Source organism: Schistocerca nitens, chromosome 5, assembly GCF_023898315.1.
Source record: "Schistocerca nitens isolate TAMUIC-IGC-003100 chromosome 5, iqSchNite1.1, whole genome shotgun sequence".
In the NCBI taxonomy this organism is placed as follows: Eukaryota; Metazoa; Arthropoda; class Insecta; order Orthoptera; family Acrididae; genus Schistocerca; species Schistocerca nitens.
Window position 1 is genome coordinate 734,809,801 of NC_064618.1, and position 24,278 is coordinate 734,834,078.

Sequence of the window (24,278 nt, forward strand, 5' to 3'; positions counted from 1 at the left end):
GCACCCTATTAATGTCTTCTTTCATACTACTAATGTCTTCTTTCGTACACATACTACTCATATTTGCCTTACATTGCTTCCAGTTTACCATCTGCCATAAACTGTTGCACTTGCTGATTTTCACTGTTAGATTCCTCCCCCTTAGCCTTAACGATTTCATCCACTTCAGTGCTGCTTTCATCCATTTCGCTCACATCACCACACAATGTAGATGACGCTTTTTTCACTTTATCTACAATAGGACTTTCATCGCCATTGTTCAAAGTTACATTCATGTCCAATTTATAGCTACTATCATCTACAGAACCAATCCTAATTAAGTCTTTCTGTTCATTTAAAAGCTTAACCTCTACAGCTTTATCAGTCACAACACTCCCTTGTTATCAATTATCTCCCATCACACTGACTTGTTTGTTAAGGATACTCATTATGTAATACTTAATACAAAATGGCTTTTGACATGAATTACTTTATTTTTATTTACTCGTCTGCTGCTGCTATTGTCATCTCGATTCGTTGTCTACACAGCTGCTGCAAGTTGTAATTCTCTCGGTGAGGCGTCTTGCCTATCCTGGTCAACTGCATCCACCTGTGTGCTGATTGGCTCCCCCTGTACTCAATGGCTGCTACCATAGAACCCACTTGCTGGTTGGCTGCTGTCCATGAAACCTGTGGCCATGAAACCCATGCGCTGATAAACTGTTTCACTTCCTTCGTTAAAATCACTGTATTGCAAACCATTCTTGAGTTCACTGTTCAAAGTTCCGAGTCCTAGTTTATTGTGCCCAAATACAACAGACCTCACCCAGAAGGGCACCATATGTGATGTTCACCTGCTTTATTTCTTTGTTGGTAGTCCTCACCGTCAACATACTGTGTCATTATACTGGCTGAAAAATGGGGATGAGGGGAGGGGGTGGAAGCTCAACACTGACTACTCTAAATGATGTAGCCGACAGTTGCACAGTTGCTTTTTCACCATTTCTTTACTTTCACTGTTCACAACCCCGCAATATTACACAGTTATATGGGAAGTTCACTAGTGGTTAACTTTAGATAATACCATTAATTTTTTGTAGGCAGACGTCAGCATACTGCTACAATAGTTTACTGTTGAACACCTATGAGCACTAAAAACCTAACCACACAGTTCTTGCAGAGTAATATGATACATGTGACACTATTGAACAGACACTGTCGTGGCGTTAACACACGGCCTATTGGTGTTACACTTATTTCACAGTTAAGTTGATGCATTGTTGTTGAAGTAACTAATACAGGTTTCTCATCTGAAAATTGACTGTGGACTGACTCTCTCAGGAGCAAAGTTCAGGCCTATGTATATCCTCACAATAATAGGCACTGAAACTACACATTGTTCGATGTTTAATGTACCGAAATTACAATTAAAACATAACTCATTCAATTAACTGAATATATAGAAAAATTCCTTATTTTTAATAGTTTCTTCTACTACTAGGGTTAGGCTGAATCATTTGTTTAAATAATGAAATTAACAAATATATTTATACAAACAATACTTTTGACAAACCTGGTAATTACTTTGGAATTAAATAAGGGCTGGCTCTGCTAATATGTTTTTGAATGGAGCCAAATAAATACTTTAAGAATCCTAGTATTTCTTCTTCCAAATGTTTATAATTAGTACACAATTTGTATTTATTTGTAAGTTAACAAATAAATCTGTGTCATGAAACAGTTACTGATTTCACCCTATAACAAAAAATATTAACTAGCAATAGTCAAAATAAATGACTTCAAGACTGAGGGCCATTGTTTCTCTTTTATGGAAATGCAGATTATATTTATACATGTTAATCATAATAAGTCAAAAATGAAAATAAAATGAATTTAAAGGAGCAGATGGCAAAACAAGAGAGGAAGTAAAGAGATCCCAGCTTGCTTCATCACACACTACGTATTGCTCACAAAAATACTAACACTAATTATTTACAGTCGAATGGAAAAACTGGTAGAAGCCGACTTTGGGGAAGATCAGTTTGGATTCTGTAGAAATGTTGGAACATGTGAGGAAAATTTTGGAACATGTGAGGCAATACTGACCCTACGACTTATCTTAGAAGATACATTAAGCAAAGGCAAACCTATGTTTCTAGCATTTGTAGACTTAGAGAAAGCTTTTGACAATGTTGACTGGAATACTCTCCTTCAAATTCTGAAGGTGACAGGGGTCAAATACAAGGAGCGAAAGGCTTTTTACAATTTGTACAGAAATCAGGTGGCAGTTATAAGAGTCGAGGGGCGTGAAAGGGAAGCAGTGGTTGGGAAGGGAGTGAGACAGGGTTGTAGCCAATCTCCGTTGTTATTTAGTCTGTATATTGAGCAAGCAGAGAAAACAAAAGAAAAATTTGGAGTAGGAAATAAAATCCATGGAGAAGAAATAAAAACTTGGAGGTTTGCCGACGACATTGTAATTCTGTCGGAGATAGCAAAGGACCTGGATGGGCATTTGAATGGAAAGGACAGTGTCTTGAAAGGAGGATATAAGATGAACATCAATAAAAGCAAAATGATCGTAATGGGATGTAGCCAAATTAAATTAGATTAACTAATGAGGCCCTTAAAGTAGTAAATGAGTTTTACTATTTGGGCAGAAAAATAACTGTTGATGATGGCCAAAGAAGAGAGGATATAAAATGTAGACTGGCAATGGCAAGAAAAGCATTTCTGAAGAAGAGAAATTTGTTAACATTGAGTATAGATTTAAGTGTCAGAAAGTCTTTTCTAAAAATATTTGTATGGACATGAAACATGGATGATAAATAGTTTAGACAAGAAGAGAACAGAAGCTTTTGAAATGTACTGCTACAGAAGAATGCTGAAGATTTGATGGGTGGATCACATAACTAATGAGGTACAGAATAGAATTAGGGAGGAGATGAATTTGTGGCACAACTTGACTAGAAGAAGGGATTGGTTGGTAGGACACGTTCTGAGGCATCAAGAGATCATCAATTTAGGGATGTGCAGAGGGTAAAAAATTATAGAGGGAGACCAAGGCATGAATACACTAAACAGATTCAGAAGGATGTAGGTTGCAGTAGTTACTCGGGGATGGAGGAGGTTGCACAGGATAGAATAGCATGGAGAGCTGCATCAAACCAGTCTCTGGACTGAATACGACGATGATGACGACGCTCGCATAGGGATCATGAGGATAAGATCAGAATAATTACTGCTTGCACAGAGGCATTCAAACAGTCGCTTCCCATGCTCCATACATGAAGGGAACAGGAAGAGACTTTAATAACTGATGCAATGGGAGTACCCTTAGATGTGGATTTGCAGAGTATAGATGCAGATGTAGCTGTATGTGCTTCTTTGTTCTAAGATGCTAGGTCCCACAGCTGAGTACTATGTTCCATTATGTGGAATGTATTTTATACACACCAATCAAGTGCTTACAACTGGCGTGGCACCACAGCATGTTGTTGCATTCATGCACTTTTTATTTTGCAAATTCATTTGTTCACAAATTTATTTCTAAATTTGGTTTTGCCAGAGTATATTTAATACCAGTAGCCAGAAAGTGATCAGATATTAGATATTTAAGTTATATGGAGTAAATAAATCTATCTCTGAAAAAATAGTTCATTTGGATACAGTTCACTACGAAATAATGTCTATTAGAAAATTTTGTGTTTTTTGCATTTTGAGGCAGAATTTGCATCTCAGTATATCCTCATTTATCACAAAATGCAAATTTTCATGCACCTATGATATCTGATGAATGACAATTTGTATTTATTAATGGATGAATTGTGCTGTAAGAATTCTACGTTAAAATGCTTTTCTCCACTTTATAATTGTAATATTTCTTTCAGGGTTTGATAGCAGCAGTGTTTGTTATCATTGGTGATATTGAGCCCCTCATTGATTTTGCAAGTTTCTTGGTTTGGGTGTTTTATGGAATGGCTATGGCTGCACTGCTGATAATGAGGAGGACTAAACCACATGCCGATAGGCCATATAAGGTTAGTACTGACATTAGATGCCACATAAATCAAATTACTACACCATAAAATTCACTCCACAGGAATACATTCAGTAACAATGAAGACAAAGGCACTAAAATGCTTTCATTAGACAAAGAAGAGATATTTCTAAAAAAGCTCTATTATTATAGTGGCAATAATTATTTACTAGAAAGAAAATAAACTTAAATATTTCTTGAAAGTACAAAATGCTGATATTTTGATTCATCTATATTGAGCCAAGATACAGTTATACTGTATTGATGATTGATGTTTTGAATTACTGTGTTGCACCCATAATGTGAATTCCTTATCAGTATAGTTAATTTTTCAGTTCTTATATAATTGTCATAAGTCAGCTGATAAGTTTTGTGTTGGAAGTGTATCTATGCTTTACTCATTAATAGGGGAAGTTAAAAACATAGATGAGGTCTTCTACATTAAAAAGGAAAAATATATGATGATCTGATGTGTAACATGATTAGAAAAGGGGAAACAGAATACCAAGCCAGTAACTAACTTAAAGAGGTGAAATCCCAAGCAATCCCAGTAGTTCCTTTTTAAATTAAAAATAATTAACTAATTTTTGGAACCATTATTTCCTTTCAAAACACAGAATGAGCGATAGCTTGGGAAATGTTTAGAAGGAATGGGAGTCACTCAGACCCAAAGATGAGAATGGTGCAGCACTGATAGCATTTGTGAGGGGCAGTCAAATGAAAAATGAGACAAATGGAAAAAGTGAAGAGTTTATTTCAAAAGTAATTGCCACAACTGTTGATATACTTATCCCACTATGATACAAGGTTGTCAATGTTTTTCTGTGATAAATGTTTCCCATTACCAACAGAACCATGATTTAGTAAGAGCAGGCATTGTCTGCAGGGGTAGCTATTGTTAAAATTAAGCTGTTTTTGAAAACAGCCACTTGTAACACTTTGTAATTTTTTATTATTGGTTTTACTCTTCAAATGATCAACAGCATCATACAGTTTAAAGTCGGCTGACAGCATAAAGGTTGTATTTAAAGTTTACTGACAGCTCTATAGATTAAACTGGCTACACTACAGTACTTAAACTCATGTTTAAAGTACAGTAGTAAATGATGACTTTGAGAGCACCAAAGGTGAAGTTATCTACCACTTTACCTTAAAAGTAAGTTTAACTACTATAATATTGCTAGTGTAATCTATAAAGCTGTTAGCCAACATTAAATGAAATGATGATACTCTTGTTTGTTTGAAGAGCGAAATCAGTAAATGAAAAACGCAAAGTATGACTTGTGGCTATTTTCAAAAACTTTGGAACTGTGATTGTACTTGGGCATGCATCTCTTTGTCCAAAGCAAATTAATAGTCATGAATGTCTTTCTCCAGGGCTCCAAAAATATGGAACATGACTGAGAAGAGAGAGATACTTGATTTCTCATAGTCTAAACGACCTCAGTAACATGTGGGTGGACATTATTCTGCAACAGAATAATGCCGCCCTTCAACATTCTTGGGTTTTTAGGCTTAATAGTGTACTACAGTTTTTTTCAAAGTGTCCATGTACCAATGTGTGCTAATTGTGACAGTGTGTTCCAGAAAGTCAATGAGCAGTGGGCTCTTGCAGTTGAAGGAGGAGGTCTTAATCACTTTCCCAGAGCTAGTGTGCATGGTTTTAGATTTTTTCAGTGGTGGTGAATCCATGCACTTCCATTGTTGGCTCTGAGGCTTTTTCTCTGCCTCAAAATGGTGACATCATGTTTCATCTCCCATGACAATACAGGGCACAAAACAATATTCTTCATTGTTATACTTTTCCAGGTGTTGCAGCAATGTCAACATTTTGTTAAACTTTTGCTTCTGCATCAGGCTGTGGGAAACCACTGTTTGACAATTTTTCATAATGTCAGTTGCTCTGTTGTGATGGTGTGAGTAGTACCATGACTGAAGCCCAACATAGCTGAATCCCATGTTCCACTGTCCATCATTCCTGATGGCACATCCACTGCAGCAGTGACAGAAGGGGCTATGACACGATGAGCCAGTCCTTGTCAACTGCTTTCTTTCAATGACACATGACTTTCTCAAAACTATTTACTCCACCCAAACACATGCACATGTGGTGTACTGTGTTCACCACACACAGCAGACATTCAGGCAAGAACTTAACTTCACTTAACACACACACACACACACACACACACACACACACACACACACACACACACACACACACACACACACGCGCGCGCACGCATTGAGCACATCTAACAAACAAATGGCACGGCAATGAAGATATGCACTGTTCCTTCCTGATTTACAACAGAATGCTCTTCTGTATGCACGCCTACCTGCATTACAAATGTCCACACCATGCTTGTTACATAGCCCACCTGATTTTCATCTGGCTGCCCCTTACATTTACATCCTGAATGTTACTAATATATTAAAGTTGTCATGTCATTGAGTATGTTATGGATATACACTCCTGGAAATTGAAATAAGAACACCGTGAATTCATTGTCCCAGGAAGGGGAAACTTTATTGACACATTCTTGTGGTCAGATACATCACATGATCACACTGACAGAACCACAGGCACATAGACACGGGCAACAGAGCATGCACAATGTCGGCACTAGTACAGTGTATATCCACCTTTCGCAGCAATGCAGGCTGCTATTCTCCCATGGAGACGATCGTAGAGATGCTAGATGTAGTCCTGTGGAACGGCTTGCCATGCCATTTCCACCTGGCGCCTCAGTTGGACGAGCGTTCGTGCTGGACGTGCAGACCGCGTGAGACGACGCTTCATCCAGTCCCAAACATGCTCAATGGGGGACAGATCCGGAGATCTTGCTGGCCAGGGTAGTTGACTTACACCTTCTAGAGCACGTTGGGTGGCACGGGATACATGCGGACGTGCATTGTCCTGTTGGAACAGCACGTTCCCTTGCCGGTCTAGGAATGGTAGAACGATGGGTTCAATGACGGTTTGGATGTACCGTGCACTATTCAGTGTCCCCTCGACGATCACCAGTGGTGTACGGCCAGTGTAGGAAAACGCTCCCCACACCATGATGCCGGGTGTTGGCCCTGTGTGTCTCAGTCGTATGCAGTCCTGATTGTGGCGCTCACCTGCACGGCGCCAAACACGCATACGACCATCATTGGCACCAAGGCAGAAGCGACTCTCATCGCTGAAGACGGCACGTCTCCATTCACGCCTGTCGCGACACCACTGGAGGCGGGCTGCACGATGTTGGGGCGTGAGCAGAAGACGGCCTAACGGTGTGCGGGACCGTAGCCCAGCTTCATGGAGACGGTTGCGAATGGTCCTCGCCGATACCCCAGGAGCAACAGTGTCGCTAATTTGCTGGGAAGTGGCGGTGCGGTCCCCTACGGCACTGTGTAGGATCCTACGGTCTTGGCGTGCATCCGTGCGTCGCTGCGGTCCGGTCCCAGGTCGACAGGCACGTGCACCTTCCGCGACCACTGGCGACAACATCGATGTACTGTGGAGACCTCACGCCCCACGTGTTGAGCAATTCGGCGGTACGTCCACCCGGCCTCCCGCATGCCCACTATACGCCCTCGCTCAAAGTCCGTCAACTGCACATACGGTTCACGTCCACGCTGTCGCGGCATGCTACCAGTGTTAAAGACTGCGATGGAGCTCCGTATGCCACGGCAAACTGGCTGACACTGACGGCGGCGGTGCACAAATGCTGCGCAGCTAGCGCCATTCGACGGCCAACACCGCGGTTCCTGGTGTGTCCGCTGTGCCGTGCGTGTGATCATTGCTTGTAAAGCCCTCTCGCAGTGTCCGGAGCAAGTATGGTGGGTCTGACACACCGGTGTCAATGTGTTCTCTTTTCCATTTCCAGGAGTGTATATATATTTGTCAGGTTTTAGGAAAAAGGACTACATGAAGTTTAGTTTATGGTGAATGTTCAACATAATCTTTTTCTCAAACAGCAAACATATGATAACTTTAAGATAAAAATTAAATTATTCATTTAAAAGCCAGTAATATTCTGAAGAAATAACAAATAAAGTAGCTGTTCACTTGCATGACTGGATGAACAGACATAGTTGACAATTAGTTCGAAATAAATTTGCTGAATGTGAATAACTTGGCCTCTGCTGTATAAAGAAAAAGTACCTGTTGTAATGAATGGGATTTCCATGTATTCAACATTATCAAGTTGTGTACTTGGCATCTCATGTTCACACACACGTAGAAATTTAATAAACTGTAATGGTCAGGATACAGAAAAATCAAAGTTCTCAAATTGCTTTTATAAAATGTGAGCAAGAATTTAAGGTAGAATACATTTCATAACAGATTCAAAGAAAATAAATTCGAGTAGAATGATAATTTGGACAGGTTGTAACGTTAGCACTAAGTTTATTAAGTGACCACTTCTCCACAGTGCATTAGTATTAGTACTAAATTAATGTTCATAGCATTTCACCAGCTGTAATTTAATAATGATAAAGTATAATCATGGATTTTAACATGATCTATTGATTTTATAAATGTATGTCATAAGACTAATAAAATAATTCAGAAATGTGGAACTGTTGAAGTCATATACGAGACTGATTTAAAAAAAAAAAAAAAAAAAAAAAAAAACAGACGGATGGGTGGTGAAAATGAATTGGTGGGTGGTGACAAGAATAGGCATGTGGAAGAATCAGCATGAAACAAATGAATTTCAAATATATAGAACACCACTAAGAAAATGTTTCACATGTTAATGTAAGTAACTTATTTCTTCAGGTCTTGTATAAATCACAATTTTTGTTTGTATCTGCTGGTACTATATTATTACTTACTACATTTTAAGAAGTGAAAGAGGAAATACTCCATGATCAAAAATATTCTCTTTAAATGATACTCTAGTTCCTAATTAATGTACTGTACTTCTCTCCATTAACACATACTTGCTCCGGATTTAGTAAATTATGTGATTTGATAGATAAATGTTAAGTGCTATGGGCACTTAACTGCAGATGTAGTTCTAATCCGATTAAATGGATTTTTATAACATTCTATGCTTTTTGCTACAGGTGCCTTTAATAGTACCAATTTTCACAATCATTGTGGCGTTATTTCTGACTCTGGTACCAATAGTAACAGATCCTTCACCACGTTACTTCTTTGCTCTGGCATTCATTCTGATGGGAGTTGCAGTCTATACATTATTTGTGTACAAAAAGAAGAGGCCAAAATTTATGGGTATGTAAATAACTGATTTTGATTTTGTTTTAAATTTGAAACTATTTTACTCTCTCATAGTGGTGATATGCCATTTGTGGCAGCTACATAGCAAGGTATATGCAAAAAAGTCACTCTATACCTTCCTTTATTTATTCGTTCATTCATTCACTCTTTCATGTTTTCAATCAATTTTACATTAATTCATAAGCCACTGCTGATAACTTTCTGTAAGAGTAGCCTCAAGGGTATGGAACTAGCAAAATAGAGGCTTACATTAACTAAATGGAGCATCTGTTGAAAAGTGCATTAATATGGACTAAACTGCTATGAATTATTCATGGTTAATCAACTACGTTTAACACACAAAACTGCAGTGGAACACAGAAAAAAGTTTAATACGGTTATTAAAAACACTCATTGGAAAGATTATTTTGCTAGACAGATCCACAATAAAGTGGATGACATATAGATTGAAAGAAGAGTAGAATGATAAACGACTATAATTGGTACACAAAGTGATGCTCTTTCATTATCCCACACTGTGGCAGTCACAGAAGCAAAAGTGCTGGAATGACTTAAAGTTTGTTCATATAGTCTACTCTCCAAATTTAGCTCAAAGTGATTTCCTCCTGTCTCCAAATTTGGAAACATAGTTGTTTGTTGGTAAAAAAATTGCAGCAAAGGAGAAAATGAATGCTGTCTTAAAATATTTTGCAGAGATGACAAATGGTGTTTTTTCAGTAGAATGGAAACACTGCCAACATACTGAACCAAATATAGTGGGCTTCTTGCTTTCACCTTTTGTTTGGCACACTATCCAGACAACTCACATGGATTGTTCCAGGCCATTCAAACACCAAATAATTCTAGGACACTGGAAATCAAATATAAAACTTCTGTCAGTGGCTAGCAAATTACTGGAATGCATAAACAGCATTTTAACTTCAGTTGCTTTCAACATTGTATGTCTACATATGTTATTCTGGGATATACCCAATAGGTATTAGGTTTGATGGATGTGAGATGTTTTATTTACTTCTTTATTACATATACTTGTAATAAGCGAAGAACAGTTGCAGTACATGCTGCTTCTTGCAGAAAATGCTCCGTTATTACTTTATTCAGCTGGATTGAAAACAATGCAACTGCTTTTGGGAATACATCCTCATTACCTAGGCACAAAACTAGTTCCTGTGACTGAAATCCTTTGACCTAAATTCCTGGTTGAACTACTAAAGAAGTTTGTTGATGCTTGATGGAACATACAGTTTATTAAATTTGCTTTTGCCCTTTTTCTGGCACTACAATCTCATTCTTCACTCCTAAGATTAATGTACATTGTGCATTGTCATATGCTTACCTTAAGATACAAAGATCACAGAAATAATCTGTGACAAGGCATACACAGTGTCAGCTGGGGGAGGGTCACAGTTTTTTTAACTTTCATAGTGAATGACATATGCACAGCAGATGGCTCTGGATGCACTTGGTGCATTGTGGCTTTCCTCAAACTGATACTAATTGGAAGAGTTTGAGGTGGGACAGGATGCAACATAAGTTTCTCAAAGATCTTATTTTCTAGGAGGAAAGGGCGGGTGGGACATTTGCCCTCCCATACACCTCAGTGTGTGAGCCCTTTATCAGCAAGATGTATATAACTTTTCCCCTTGATTGGCAGAATCTCGTTAGAGCAGTTATAAGTGTCCAAGTAAAGTATACTATTTTGATAACGTCATGTTCAAACAAATTTCATACCATAGGTACATTAGTATTCTGGTGAAGTACTGCAATCCTTCAAAATTTGTTGGAAGATATCGTACTTCCATCGAGACCGTTTCTACATGTAACAATGAGTATTTAAACCAGTATTATCCACTTTTAAAAAGACGTTACCGTATAGCTGAAATCGGCCAAGTCCATGAATGTGTGACATTCAAACAGCCAGGACAGCTAATCGTGTGAAGTACCAGAAACTTGATGCATATGATTCTCTTCTGATCTATACGCTGTTAATACTGATATAGCCCAACTTCTACTGAACAATGGGATGGATTACAGCATTCCCAGCATACCGGTAGGCCTATACATCGGGTAGCATTATCAATTAAAATAACAATTACAATACATAGTATATTTGCGTTATGTAGACGACGTTTAATGCAGAAAAATTCAGTCTATACAGGATGTTTGTGAATGGCTGAAATGAATAAAGCGTTTGGTACGGGGCATATAAAAATTTGACGCTCTCTGAGCGACTGAATAGAGCGCCAATATAAGCTCGCTAGACATCCTGGACTACACTACACTCTGTCGGGCAAATGCGAAACTACGCTTTCGGGAGATGGATTCTCATCCGTACCAGTGCTTTGTTCAGCGCTTCCGTGAGAAGTGATGCCGTTATTGTCGTCTAGTTCTATGGCATACATTGTATATCTACTATTTGCCGGGACGCGTAGAGAGAAGAAATCGACACATATACATAAAAATTATTCAAAGGTTCCGCAAAAGACTTACAAATGCTTGTTTATGTTGTGTTTTTTGTGATGAAATCAATGCAGTGTACATTCTCTCTCGAAGAATGTACTACTACTATACTACTATAGTTCAATTCTTTTATCTTGGCGGCTCGCGCATGCCCGCCCAGACACGGGAGATTGCTGCGTTGTCAGTTGCACACGACGCACGCGCCAATAGAAGCAGCGCCATAGTATAGCATAGTTCGCAAGCTTACGTTTAGGGGGGAAGGCGCAGTTCATGAAGTAAAGTCACCACGGCCGCATTAACCCTTTCGCTGCTACAGAGACGTGCACCCCGGATTCCGCGCTGTGGGCGATTTTGTCACTGCACTGCTCGCCTGTGCAGACACACGGTGTTCCGACTGCTTTGACACTCTTTATCATTCGATTCCACAAAAACTATTTGGCTCAAAAATTAGATTTTTACCTATCTTCTTGACTGATACCTTCCCCCCATAAATGACTTAATTTTGTTTCGATGTTCAACGCAGTTATTATGCAGCATTAAATATAGTAAACCATTGCACGAAGTTTTGAAGAGTTTGCAGAGGTAAAGTCCATAGAGTACACTTTCCGTATGGTCGATTTTAATTGCCACAATGTTGAGAGTGAAATGTGGACAAGATACCTATATATTTCATTTAATTTAAGTACCACATAAGTGTCGTATGTAATATTGAGAAATATTCCACCTTTCACGACTGTAACAAAAGTTTTAGTTACACTGGGCACGTTTGGCTTTATTTTAAAGCACTTCAATCAATCAAAAGGAAGTAGACAAAATACATTAAACAAAACTGTGGACTTACAAAAACATTAGGACTTGAATATACCGTCTGTCAGTGAAGTGCTCAGAGCTATGTCAAATATAATTTTGTGTGTGGCACACACAAACAGCATTTATTTGCTAAAACACTGATCAGCCGACAAAAACGTTGAATATTGTGTTACCGCAGCACAAAACTACGAAAGGTGCCTTGGCAATGGAGGAGACAAAATACTGTCCACTGAAGATGCTTCAAAAGAGAGAAACGCGTCTGGTCTAAATAAGTCGCTTATTACAGTTGCAGAAGAGGAATATATTTCAGTACCATAGGTAAAACTGCGACTGTGGAACAAAAACAAGAAAGAGAACATGAGTACCATTGTGTATGTACCATACCTTTCATTGATTGAAGTGCTTTAAAATAAAGCCAAAAGCGCCTGGTGTAAATAAAACTTTTATTACAGTCGCGAAAGATGGAATATTTCTCAATATTACATACGACACCTATGTGGTACTTAAATTAAATGAGATATTGTTATACAGTAAATTTTATATGAAATTTAGGTATCTTGTCCACATTTCATTCTCAACATTGTGGCAACTAAAATCGACCATACGGAAAGTATACGCTATGGACTTTTACCTCTGCAAACTCTTCAAAATTCCGTGCAATGGTTTACTACATTTAATGCTGCACAATAACTGCGTTGAACATCGAAACAAAATTTAGTCATTTATGGGCGGAAGGCATCAGTCAAGATGATGTGTAAAAATCAAATTTTAGGGCCAAATAGTTTTTGTGAAATCGAATGATAAAGTGTGTCAAAGCAGTCGGAACACCGTGTGTCTGCACAGGCAAGCAGTGCAGTGATGACAAAATCGCGCAAAGCGCGGAATGCGGAGAACACGTGTCTGCAGCAGCGAAAGGGTTAATGAAGAGACAAAGCACTAGAAATTTCAAAAAAACTCCATTCAAACGAATAAAATTCTTGAAGTAAGACACTTCGATATTGTTTTTAAATAAAGAAAAATTTATGCACCACACAAGGTTTGAACTCATAACTTTTCGCTTAGTAGCTCACCACTTTAACCGTTACGCTATCACAGCTCGTGCAGCAGTAATACTCCATAAGGATTCTAATGTGTCAAGCAAAATACTGACAAACACTATTGGTATGACTATGAATTACTCATGCTTCGTCGAAGTACAATAGGAAATAAACAATTACCGCTGTTCTTTATTGCGAAAAAGCGGTTCGTGAGATTGATACAAACACCTTCCCTTGTTATAGCCTGAATTAGGAGTCTTATTGCTTGTTTGGTTTAATTAATTAATATAATATGAAGCAATTGGTATAAAGAACACTTTTTACAAACTTTCTATAAAAGAAAGTCTGCTATCAAGACATGGCTTTTGTTCTATTACTTTATTTATGACTGAACGTTTCTAAAACTGAAGACACTCGTCCGTGCTCTGCACTGCAGCGAGATCTGGCAACGTCGTTCTCTGTTCATTGGCTGACTGTGTTTTGTGACGTCAGATGCGCAGAACGAACCTAAACTCGGCCGCCAAGATATTTGACGCGCACTTTACTTGTACATCACATCTTGATATAACTGTATTTCTTCCCTCTCGCCATATCATACTTAAGTCCTGAGATTGCATTATGTGTGTTAAAAAACACGTAGAAAACTGCATGCTCGGCTTTTTTTATGAGGAAGCAAGTACCGGTAAGTGCAAACGTGTGGTTTTCCAGGTAAGCGTGTTATTATTAACACAACGTATCAAAGAACTCAGAGAGAACGAAAAATGAGTCAGCCGGTTATGATAAACAGAAAGAGAAGGAAGACGCGTTCGTTTGCTAATGAAGGCTGCTGTTAAGAGGCGCCGCCAACTATGACCCTCGACGTATTAATTGGACTTGCTTCACCACTGCCAGAAAACAGTTTCATTTAGATCGTTCCAGCAGACTTGCTTTTGGTGTGACAGGAGGAAACCCATGAGATTTCACTTCAATTTCTCACAAATGTTTGAGGAAATCGCTCATGGATTAATGATTTTCTGTTTAATTGGTGTAAGTGTCATTCGTAAAAGTTAGGAATTAAGTTCAGTAGACAATGGAGGAGGAGGAATGGAAAAGAACTGTAAGTGAAGGGATACGTATTAAGAAACGGGAACGCGAAAATAAAGGGGCAGTCAAATGAAAAAGACAGATGGAAAAAAGTACACAAACTGTTTATTATTTAAAAAGTAATTGCCGTAAATGTTGATGCATTTCCCCCTGTGAGACAAGATGGTTAATGCCATCATGGAAAAGTGTTAGAGGTTGCCTACGGAACCATGATTGTAGCTGTGCTTCGTCCGAAGCAAATTGACGGCTAAGAATGGCTTCCTTGCTTCACTGCTCCAAAATACGGAAGTCGCACGGGAGAGATCGTCACTGTGTTAGGATGTGTAAGGGCTTCCCAGCGAACTTCTGCAGCGTAATCGGAACAGCTTTGGCCAAAACTGGTGCCCTGAATCAAGATATTCGTGGCTGGCGATTTGCTTTGGACGAAGAGATGCATGTCTAGGCACAATCATGTGACCGCAGACAACTGCATACTTCTGTCCATGAAGGGAATCTCCATCTTGTCTCACAATGGGATAATGTATTAACAGTTGTGGTGATTACTTTTGAAACAGTTTACTTACTTTTTTCTCGATCTACCTCGGTTTCATTTGACTGCCCCTTTACGTGAGGCGCTTAGAGTAACGACTAGAAACATAATGCTTGTTTAATCCGCGATATGTTAGACACACTTACCTGTATTAATGAAGTTGTGAGACGAAACTTGGCTCTTTGGGCCATGAGACACTGAGTTATGACAGTATTTTAATTAGGAATTTCCCAACGATGACCGCATGCTGTTGGTGCGTAACGCCTCCTTGAAGCGTTCCCGTGACGCCTTCGCTCACGGAAACCACGCCGATGAGAGAAATAATGCACTAGGCCTAGCCGTCCCGGAATTCTGCCTAGCTGTACACGAGTGGCCGTCGGCCTTCACCCACCCGATGACGCGTTCGCAGTTGCGCATGACGAACTGAGAAATCGGGTTCCGGAGAAGGAAATGCAACTTGTCTCCCGCCGTGAAAGAGGCGGCGGAATTCACGCGGGGTGATTACGTTGTCGTGAACGACGTTTAGCATACGGCGCAGGCGTAACTCGTGGCGGAGCGCCTCGTTTGCGGGATATCTGCGATCGACTTTGTAGTGTTAAAAGTTGCGTACGCACGGTCTACGTAACCGAAAAAGTCATTGTAAAATTAAGACTATGGAGAGCGGTCTTGTGTGGCAAAGTAAAATATTTCTGCAGAATAGTGATGCGTTGAGGTCAACCGTATTAATTAAGAAGGCAAAATTTTAGCGATCGTCTATTGGACCGGTCATGGGAAGGATTAAGAAATCAGTTACAGGCAATGTTATGTAAGGGGATCATTGTACAGGGTGGCCAGAAACAGTCTGAAAAGCTTGTAAAAATGTTACATTGCAGATTGTGCTGGGAAACCATTGTTAAGAAAAAAATTAGATACGTTGCAGCGTTGCTGAGTTAGTTACATTGAAGTTAGCCAAATAGGTCGTTGCACGGCGCAAATTCAAGCGGCTCGCCAGAGACGGTGTCACCCACCACACGTGTGCTTCGTTTGGTTTCTTAAAACGGAACAAGAGTGATACACAAAGAGTACATGGGACGCTAAGTAAGGATCTAACCCGAACCAAAGACGGCAGTTTCGTATGCTATTATCTCCGCTATGAGAACAACTGACACTAATTGCATCTGGCGGGCCGCTTAAATTTGAGTGCGCAATGACCTGATTGGTTAACTTCAATGCGAATTACCTTGGAAACGGCGCAACATATTGAATTTTTTTCTTAAGAATTATTTCACACCACAACCTACCCTGCAATCCACTTTCAAGCTTAGACTGTTTCTGACCATCCTTTATAGCCAATCCCCCACCCCCATCCCAGCATACCAAAACAAATCGGGTAGCGCAGCTAAAACTTTCATGGGCAAGGACAAGGGGGCAAGGGAAAGGGCGTACTCAGCGAAGGGCGGGTGAGGGCGGCTCCTGCCTCCGCGCCCTTTGTGGGGAGGGGTGGGGGGGGGGGGGATAAAAATCGCAGACAGCTTGCCACCACTGGCGGAACGTTGCTACCAGTAGCGGCTACACACTACGCCATTCGGTGGCGCCGCGGACCGCCCAAGCAGTGGGTAACGCCTCGTTTTAACAGTCGCCTCGTGACATATAGGGATTGCTGCGTACTGTTATTTGGTGGTACGGCGGTGCAGGTCATACTGTTGGCTAGAGATGCAAGTGAGTACACAATATGTCGTCTGTGACGCTGAAAAAACCCATCGCAATGCAGTAAGCAGTGCGAGGAATATTCAGATAAACTACAGAAAATTACAGTTTTCACCTGACGTTGGCGCCATCTTTCTTCACAGAGGACGACGGTTGGTGAACGTCACTCACGTGACGTCCCGCTTGTGTTGGGTCTGTTGACATCGCGAAACACACAAGTACTCAAAGTATCTTCTGTATCTGCCTCGGTCACGAACAAAACTGTGCAACACAAGTATTTACATGTTCAGCACATTCTGGAGATACAGTCGAATCCCACCAAAATTCCCTCACTCTTTATCAAGAATATCAAAATACGAGGGTCACTCCAAAAGAAATGCACACTATTTTTGTAAAACTACAGTTTTCATTCTGCATGTGTGAAAGTTTTACAGTGTGTAGATACATCCTTCCCGCTTGTTTTCAAACTTACTTCAACCTGTTCCCGTGAGTGGCGCCGTCACAGCATGTCTTCAAGATGGCTGCTACACTTGACGTTCATCAGAAGCAACGTGCTGTCATAGAATTCCTGTGCTGCCAAAACGAGACAATGGCAAACATCCACAAGAGGTTGAAAAAGGTGTATGGAGATGCTGCTGTCGATGGCAGTACAGTTAGTCGGTGGACAGACAGGCTACGTGATGAAAGCGGGCACGGCAATATTGAGGATTGTCCTCGCAGCGGCAGGCCTCGTACTGCACACACTCAAGACAATGTGCAGAGAGTTAACGAATTGGTGACTGCTGACAGACGCATCACAGTGAACGAATTGTCACGCTACGTTGGGATAGGGGAAGGAAGTGTTTGCAGAATACTGAAAGTGTTGGCGTTAAAAAAGGTTTGTGCCAGGTGGGTTCCCAGGATGTTGACAGTGGCTCACAAAGAAACAAGAAAAACGGTATGCAGCGAACTTCTGGAACAGTACGAGAATGGTGGAGATGTATTTCTTGGAATAATTCAAAAGGTGATGACACATGGCTCCATAATTTTTCACCAGAGACGAAGAGGCAATTAATGGAGAGGCATCATGCAAAATCACCCAAGGAAAAAAAAAAATTCAGAACCACACCTTCTCCTAGAAAAGTTACGGCTACGGTGTTTTTCGATTCCGAAGGACTCTTGCATGTGGACATCATGCCAAGTGGAACCACCATAAATTCTGATGCATATGTGACGACACTGAAGAAACTTCAAGCTCGACTGAGTCGTGTATTGCTGTTGCACGACAATGCACGGCCACATGTCAGTCATAAAACCACGGAAGCGATCACAAAACTCGGATGGCCAACACTGAAACACCCGCCTTACAGTCCTGACCTGGCTCCATGGGACTATCATCTCTTTGGGAAACCGAGAGACTCTCTTCGTGGAACAAGGTTTGAAGATGATGACTACCTTGTTCACACTGCCAAACAGTGGCTGGAACAGGTTGGTCCAGAATTTTACCGTGTGGGTATACAGGCGCTGTCTCCAAGATGGCGTAAGGTAGTTGAGAGGGATGGAAATTATGTGGAGAAATGAAAATATTGTTCCTAAAGGATGTATCGACATACTGTAAAACTTTCAAACATGGCCGGCCGTTGTGGCCGTGCGGTTCTAGGCGCTTCAGTCCGGAACCGCACTGCTGCTACGGTCGGAGGTTCGAATCCTGCCTCGGGCATGGATGTGTGTGATGTCGTTAGGTTAGTTAGGTTTAAGTAGTTCTAAGTTCTAGGGGACTGATGACCTTAGATGTTAAGTCCCATAGTGCTCAGAGCCATTTGAACCATTTTGATTCAAACATGAGGAATAAAAGATGTATTTTTAACAAAAATTTGTGTCATTTCTTTTGGAGTGACCCTCGTACATTCACCAATTTTCTAGCCATACAGCCGTAATATCGCAGTAAGAAAGATTACAAACCGATGCCTTAATAATCAACGATTACAGGAGGAAAGTAATTACAGCCTTCATACAATTGCTTGTTTAGAGGAAATTTGGTTTTATCGTCAATTAACTTCTTACAAAGCAATCAGTTCTTGAACACAGATGAATCTGGTGAACCTCTATTCGCTTAAATGTCAATGAACATGAGTCTATGGTAGGAATCGCACATCGCCAACAACAATATAGAGAAAAAGTTTTTGTTGTTGTAACAAAGCGGCCCACAGTTAGCTGTTTACCATTTGTAGCCGCCACAGAGTTTGATAAATTGACTGGATTTTTAGTAAACCTTTAACTACTACTCCTTCGATAAATAGTGGCATCCAGGATTTGCTTTTAAATTACGGCGCTATTCAGTAAGAAATGTAAAAGAGAGGTACCCTGCTTACCGAACCAAAACACGGCGACGCGGTAGCAGCGGCAGATCAAAGCGGCGACAAAAGAGCCACTTCTCTTCCCTGTAGCGCCGCACCGCGCAGCCCCTTGTAAATGCTCCATGCGCTGCAGAGAAGCGCTTCTCGGTGGCTGTTTTCAGCGGCCTGGCGCAAAGCATTAGCAATGACTTTTCACAACGCCAATATTACTTGAATATATCTACAGATATTATACACTCGCACAGCGTTTTCAATCTGATTAGCATTAAAATAATTAACTTTTATAATGACAATACTGAGAGTTCATCTTCCGGAATTAATTAGTAAATTCAACCCAAAATTTTATTCACTACAGAAAAATATAAATTGTGGGAAATGTTCTAAAGTTCTCATTTGACTTGCGTATAACACTACACCAATGACAAGACCAACAAAGAAAGAAACAATTTGCGTCTGTAGGTGTTGTGTTACCCACTGACAGTTCATCACTGTTGGGAGGCTCCAGATGAAAGCGAAGCACATGCCTTAGTCGTAAACAGAAAGACCAACTTTCATTATCATCTCATTTACATCTTAAAGATATTGAGTAAGTAATTTCGCCTTGAGAAACAGCCACGATGTTCTTGTTGTGGTCTTCAGTCCTGAGACTGGTTTGATGCAGCTCTCCATGCTACTCTATCCTGTGCAAGCTTCTTCATCTCCCAGTACCTACTGCAACCTACATCCTTCTGAATCTGCTTACTGTATTCATCTCTTGGTCTCCCCCTACGATTTTTACCCTCCACGCTGCCCTCCAATACTAAATTGGTGATCCCTTGATGCCTCAGAACATGTCCTACCAACCGATCCCTTCTTCTGGTTAAGTTGTGCCACAAACTCCTCCCCAATCCTATTCAGTACCTCCTCATTAGTTATGTGATCTACCCATCTAATCTTCAGCATTCTTCTGTAGCACCACATTTCGAAAGCTTCTATTCTCTTCTTGTCCAAACTATTTACCGTCCATGTTTCACTTCCATACATGGCTACACTCCATACAAATACTTTCAGAAATGACTTCCTGACACTTAAATCTATACTCGATGTTAACAAATTTCTCTTCTTCAGAAACGCTTTCCTTGCCATTGCCAGTCTACATTTTATATCCTCTCTACTTCGACCATCATCAGTTATTTTGCTCCCCAAATAGCAAAACTCCTTTACTACTTTAAGTGTCTCATTTCCTAATCTAATACCCTCAACATCACCCGACTTAATTCGACTACATTCCATTATCCTCGTTTTGCTTTTGTTGATGTTCATCTTATATCCTCCCTTCAAGACACCATCCACTCCGTTCAACTACTCTTCCAGGTCGTTTGCTGTCTCTGACAGAATTACAATGTCATCGGCGAACCTCAAAGTTTTTATTTCTTCTCCATGGATTTTAATACCTACTCCGAATTTTTCTTTTGTTTCCTTTACTGCTTGCTCAATATACAGATTGAATAACATCGCGGAGAGGCTACAACTCTGTCTCACTCCCTTCCCAACCACTGCTTCCCTTTCATGTCCCTCGACTCTTATAACTGCCATCTGGTTTCTGTACAAATTGTAAATAGCCTTTCGCTCCCTGTATTTTACCTCTGCCACCTTCAGAATTTGAAAGAGAGTATTCCAGTCAACATTGTCAAAAGCTTTCTCTAAGTCTACAAATGCTAGAAACGTAGGTTTGCCTTTCCTTAATCTTTCTTCTAAGATAAGTCGTAAGGTCAATATTGCCTCACGTGTTCCAACATTTCTACGGAATCCAAACTGATCTTCCCCGAGGTTGACTTCTACCAGTTTTTCCATTCGTCTGTAAAAAATTCGCGTTAGTATTTTGCAGCTGTGACTTATTAAACTGATAGTTCCGTAATTTTCACATCTGTCAACACCTGCTTTCTTTGGGATTGGAATTATTATATTCTTCTTGAAGTCTGAGGGTATTTCGCCTGTTTCATACATCTTGCTCACCAGATGGTAGAGTTTTGTCAGGACTGGCTCTCCCAAGGCCGTCAATAGTTCCGATGGAATGTTGTCTACTCCGGGGGCCTTGTTTCGACTCAGGTCTTTCAGTGCTCTGTCAAACTCTTCACGCAGTATCGTATCTCCCATTTCATCTTCATCTACATCCTCTTCCATTTCCATAATATTGTCCTCAAGTACATCGCCCTTGTATAGACCCTCTATATACTCCTTCCACCTTTCTGCTTTCCCTTCTTTGCTTAGAACTGGGTTTCCAAGTGGTTCTCTTATCTCCAAAGGTCTCTTTAATTTTCCTGTAGGCAGTATCTATCTTACCCCTAGTGAGATAAGCCTCTACATCCTTACATTTGTCCTCTAGCCATCCCTGCTTAGCCATTTTGCACTTCCTGTCGATCTCATTTTTGAGACATTTGTATTCCTTTTTGCCTGCTTCATTTACTGCATTTTTATATTTTCTCCTTTCATCAATTAAATTCAATATTTCTTCTGTTACCCAAGGATATCTACTAGCCCTCATCTTTTTACCTACTTGATCCTCTGCTGCCTTCACTACTTCATCCCTCAAAGCTACCCATTCTTCTTCTACTGTATTTCTTTCCCCCATTCCTGTCAATTGTTCCATTATGCTCTCCCTGAAACTCTGTACAACCTCTGGTTCTTTCAGTTTATCCAGGTCCCATCTCCTTAAATTCCCACCTTTTTGCAGTTTCTTCAGCCACGATAGCATAAAAATTATTGACAGAGTTGTTGCCCAATGCAGACTTCGGCCGGCAGGCACGTTACCATCCAAGCCGTTGTCAGAGGTTGATGCCAGCTTGACATCAGCGTAAAAGTTCCTCCAGGATGTGTGTTCAGTGGAAGAAGAAGGAGAAGAGGAGTGCTCGATGGATACCGATGCGCTAAAATGCGTTGATCTGTTCTTCTAGTATGCAGAACAAAGTTAATTTTGACTGTACTGATATTTCGACTCTAGGGAAAAAGAGAAAGATCGCCAGGAAAAAGAGCATGAAAAAAACTAAAACAGAAAAACTAGCCGATTCTTTCCGGAAGGTGGGCTGAGAGAAAGTGATTCGAAATACAGTGTGTTTTTTAGTGTAATTCTGAAAAAAAAGTTGTCAATTTAAGGCCAGCAACGCGCACATAATGCAGTAGGCTTTCAGATGTGACATGCAGCCTGTTTGGTAAATAGGGTAAATAGTTTCCGGTAAAAAGGTGTATTTTGCATTATTCGTGTTTTTCGGTTGTCCGTGCAGCTTCGGGTCCTCATTAACCTTCATAATTGGCAGCTTATTGAAGTTGGTTTTACAATCAATTTCATATCGTCAAAAAAATCCAGCAACATGTAAAAATGTTCCGTGAGAACACATTTCTGACTGAACTGTTTGGAGTGTGTCGTATTTAGGCATAAACGCTTAAAGTCTACAGTAGCTCAGAATTGCCCGCAGGTTAAGTGCTCGTTGCGTGTCCTATCAGTTATAAAATGTAATGCCTCTGTTCAGAGCATGAAGAACCTGTAGCGCTGTCTCCTACAGAAAGCTGAAGTAACAACTTTAGTTTTCCCGAGGTTTTCTTGATAGCTTCAAGAGAATGTCTGGATATAGCCGGCCGCGATGGTTTAGCGGTTCTAGGCGCTCAGTCCGGAACCGCGCGACTGCTACGGTCGCAGGTTCGAATCCTGCCTTGGGCATGGATGTGTGTGATGTCCTTAGGTTAGTTAGGTTTAAGTAGTTCTAAGTTGTAGGGGACTGATGACCATAGATGTTAAGTCCCATAGTGCTCAGAGCCATTTTTTGAATGTCTGGATAGTTATCCCAACAAGGAAACAGCGGTGTTTCTTCGCTATCCGTGTCCAACTGAGCTATTGCTATGTCTTTACTGTTCTCGGCGTCGACTGTACGTTTTCCTTTTACAGGCCATCTTTTAGAGACGTATGTACTTCCTAGTATGGTGTCGTATTTCCTTTCGTTTAGGGGCAGCTGCCATCACGGCACCAGCCAAAACCGTGGACAATACGCCCCGTCAGTAAATGACAGAACACATTCTGAACATTTGTAGAGTCGCTTGGTGGCTTCGTAACTATCAAATATTTACATAACGAGAACTTAAAACCTCTGACAATTTTAGTGTTGTTCGGACAATTTTCTTAGATTTCGAGTCCAGGAATGCTGAACGTACTTGATAAATGCGCTGTGCCTCGCGATGTGGATTCCTCGTTAAACTGAAAGTCCTCTACAACTTCGAGTCGGGTGAGCTCTCTTAGCAAAACCACATCCAGTATAGCCACCGCTAGTAAAACACCAGGCTTCGGGATAACTGCTTGACTTACCTCTGCATGGAGGCAGCGGTCACTGAAAGTGTCACACGAGACTGAACATACTTTGAGCGGTGGGGAGCAGCATGGTATCCAACAACTGTCAACGGACACACAGAAAACTTCTAATGAACTTCAGCGAACCACGATATTATCTCTATCACCCAGTCGGTGAACTGAACGATGCTACTCATCGCTTTAGGCCTGTAACGATCTGTCGTCGACGGGCCTTTAAAGAGTATCCTCAGCTTCAGACATTAATCTCTTAAACTTGGGCACAGAAGCACCAAAGGAAAACCACGTTCATGTCGGCCAGTTGAAGTCACCACAAAGAAGAGTATTGGAAAGTTCGTGATTTGGTAGTGAAATACCAAAAATGAAAAAGCGCCGCATAGCTGATGTTTAGTCAGCTCAGTGAAGCGAATATAGTACATCCTGCATGAAAACTGTACATGAAAAAGCGTTGTCGCAATTGCTGACTTTTGACAAAAGCTGACGCCGATGAACTACGGATCAATGTTTAGGCACCTTCTGCCCAGAACCGTGAAAGTAGTTTAAGCTTGGCTCCAGTATCGCAGTTCAATTTCCTGGCAACAGTAAATATACCAGACAAGACCACCTGCTCGTGTGTGAAACGGCGGTCACTGGTAGTTTTTTTTTTCCCTTTCTTTCTTTCGCTATACCCATGTATAGCCTAATAAACTGCTTGGACAGAGTAAAAACCATGGCCAGACTCTATGGCGTTTGTTAAATCTTTTAACTAAA

At 40.6% G+C, this 24,278-nt stretch overlaps 2 protein-coding genes across 4 annotated transcripts in view; one reads left to right on the top strand and one right to left on the bottom strand.

Annotated features, from left to right (window-relative positions):
- LOC126260064 (uncharacterized) overlaps positions 1-15,548 on the bottom strand; it is a 46,973-nt gene extending 31,425 nt beyond the window's left edge. The window contains exons 1-2 of one of the 2 annotated variants that reach the window (XM_049957259.1): positions 15,320-15,548; positions 485-669 (exon numbers count right to left, since the gene is read on the bottom strand). In XM_049957259.1, coding sequence (XP_049813216.1) covers positions 485-669; positions 15,320-15,364 — 230 coding nt within the window. In that variant the 5' untranslated portion in view covers positions 15,365-15,548. The remainder of the gene's footprint in view (positions 1-484; positions 670-15,319) is intronic. The other variant, XR_007546600.1, reaches the window with a different exon arrangement.
- The window catches only part of LOC126260063 (b(0,+)-type amino acid transporter 1-like), a 548,204-nt gene that overhangs the window by 475,459 nt on the left and 48,467 nt on the right, over positions 1-24,278 (top strand). For both annotated transcript variants that reach the window (XM_049957257.1, XM_049957258.1), the window contains 2 exons: positions 3,867-4,016; positions 9,080-9,248. In XM_049957257.1, the coding sequence (XP_049813214.1) occupies positions 3,867-4,016; positions 9,080-9,248 (319 nt within the window). The remainder of the gene's footprint in view (positions 1-3,866; positions 4,017-9,079; positions 9,249-24,278) is intronic.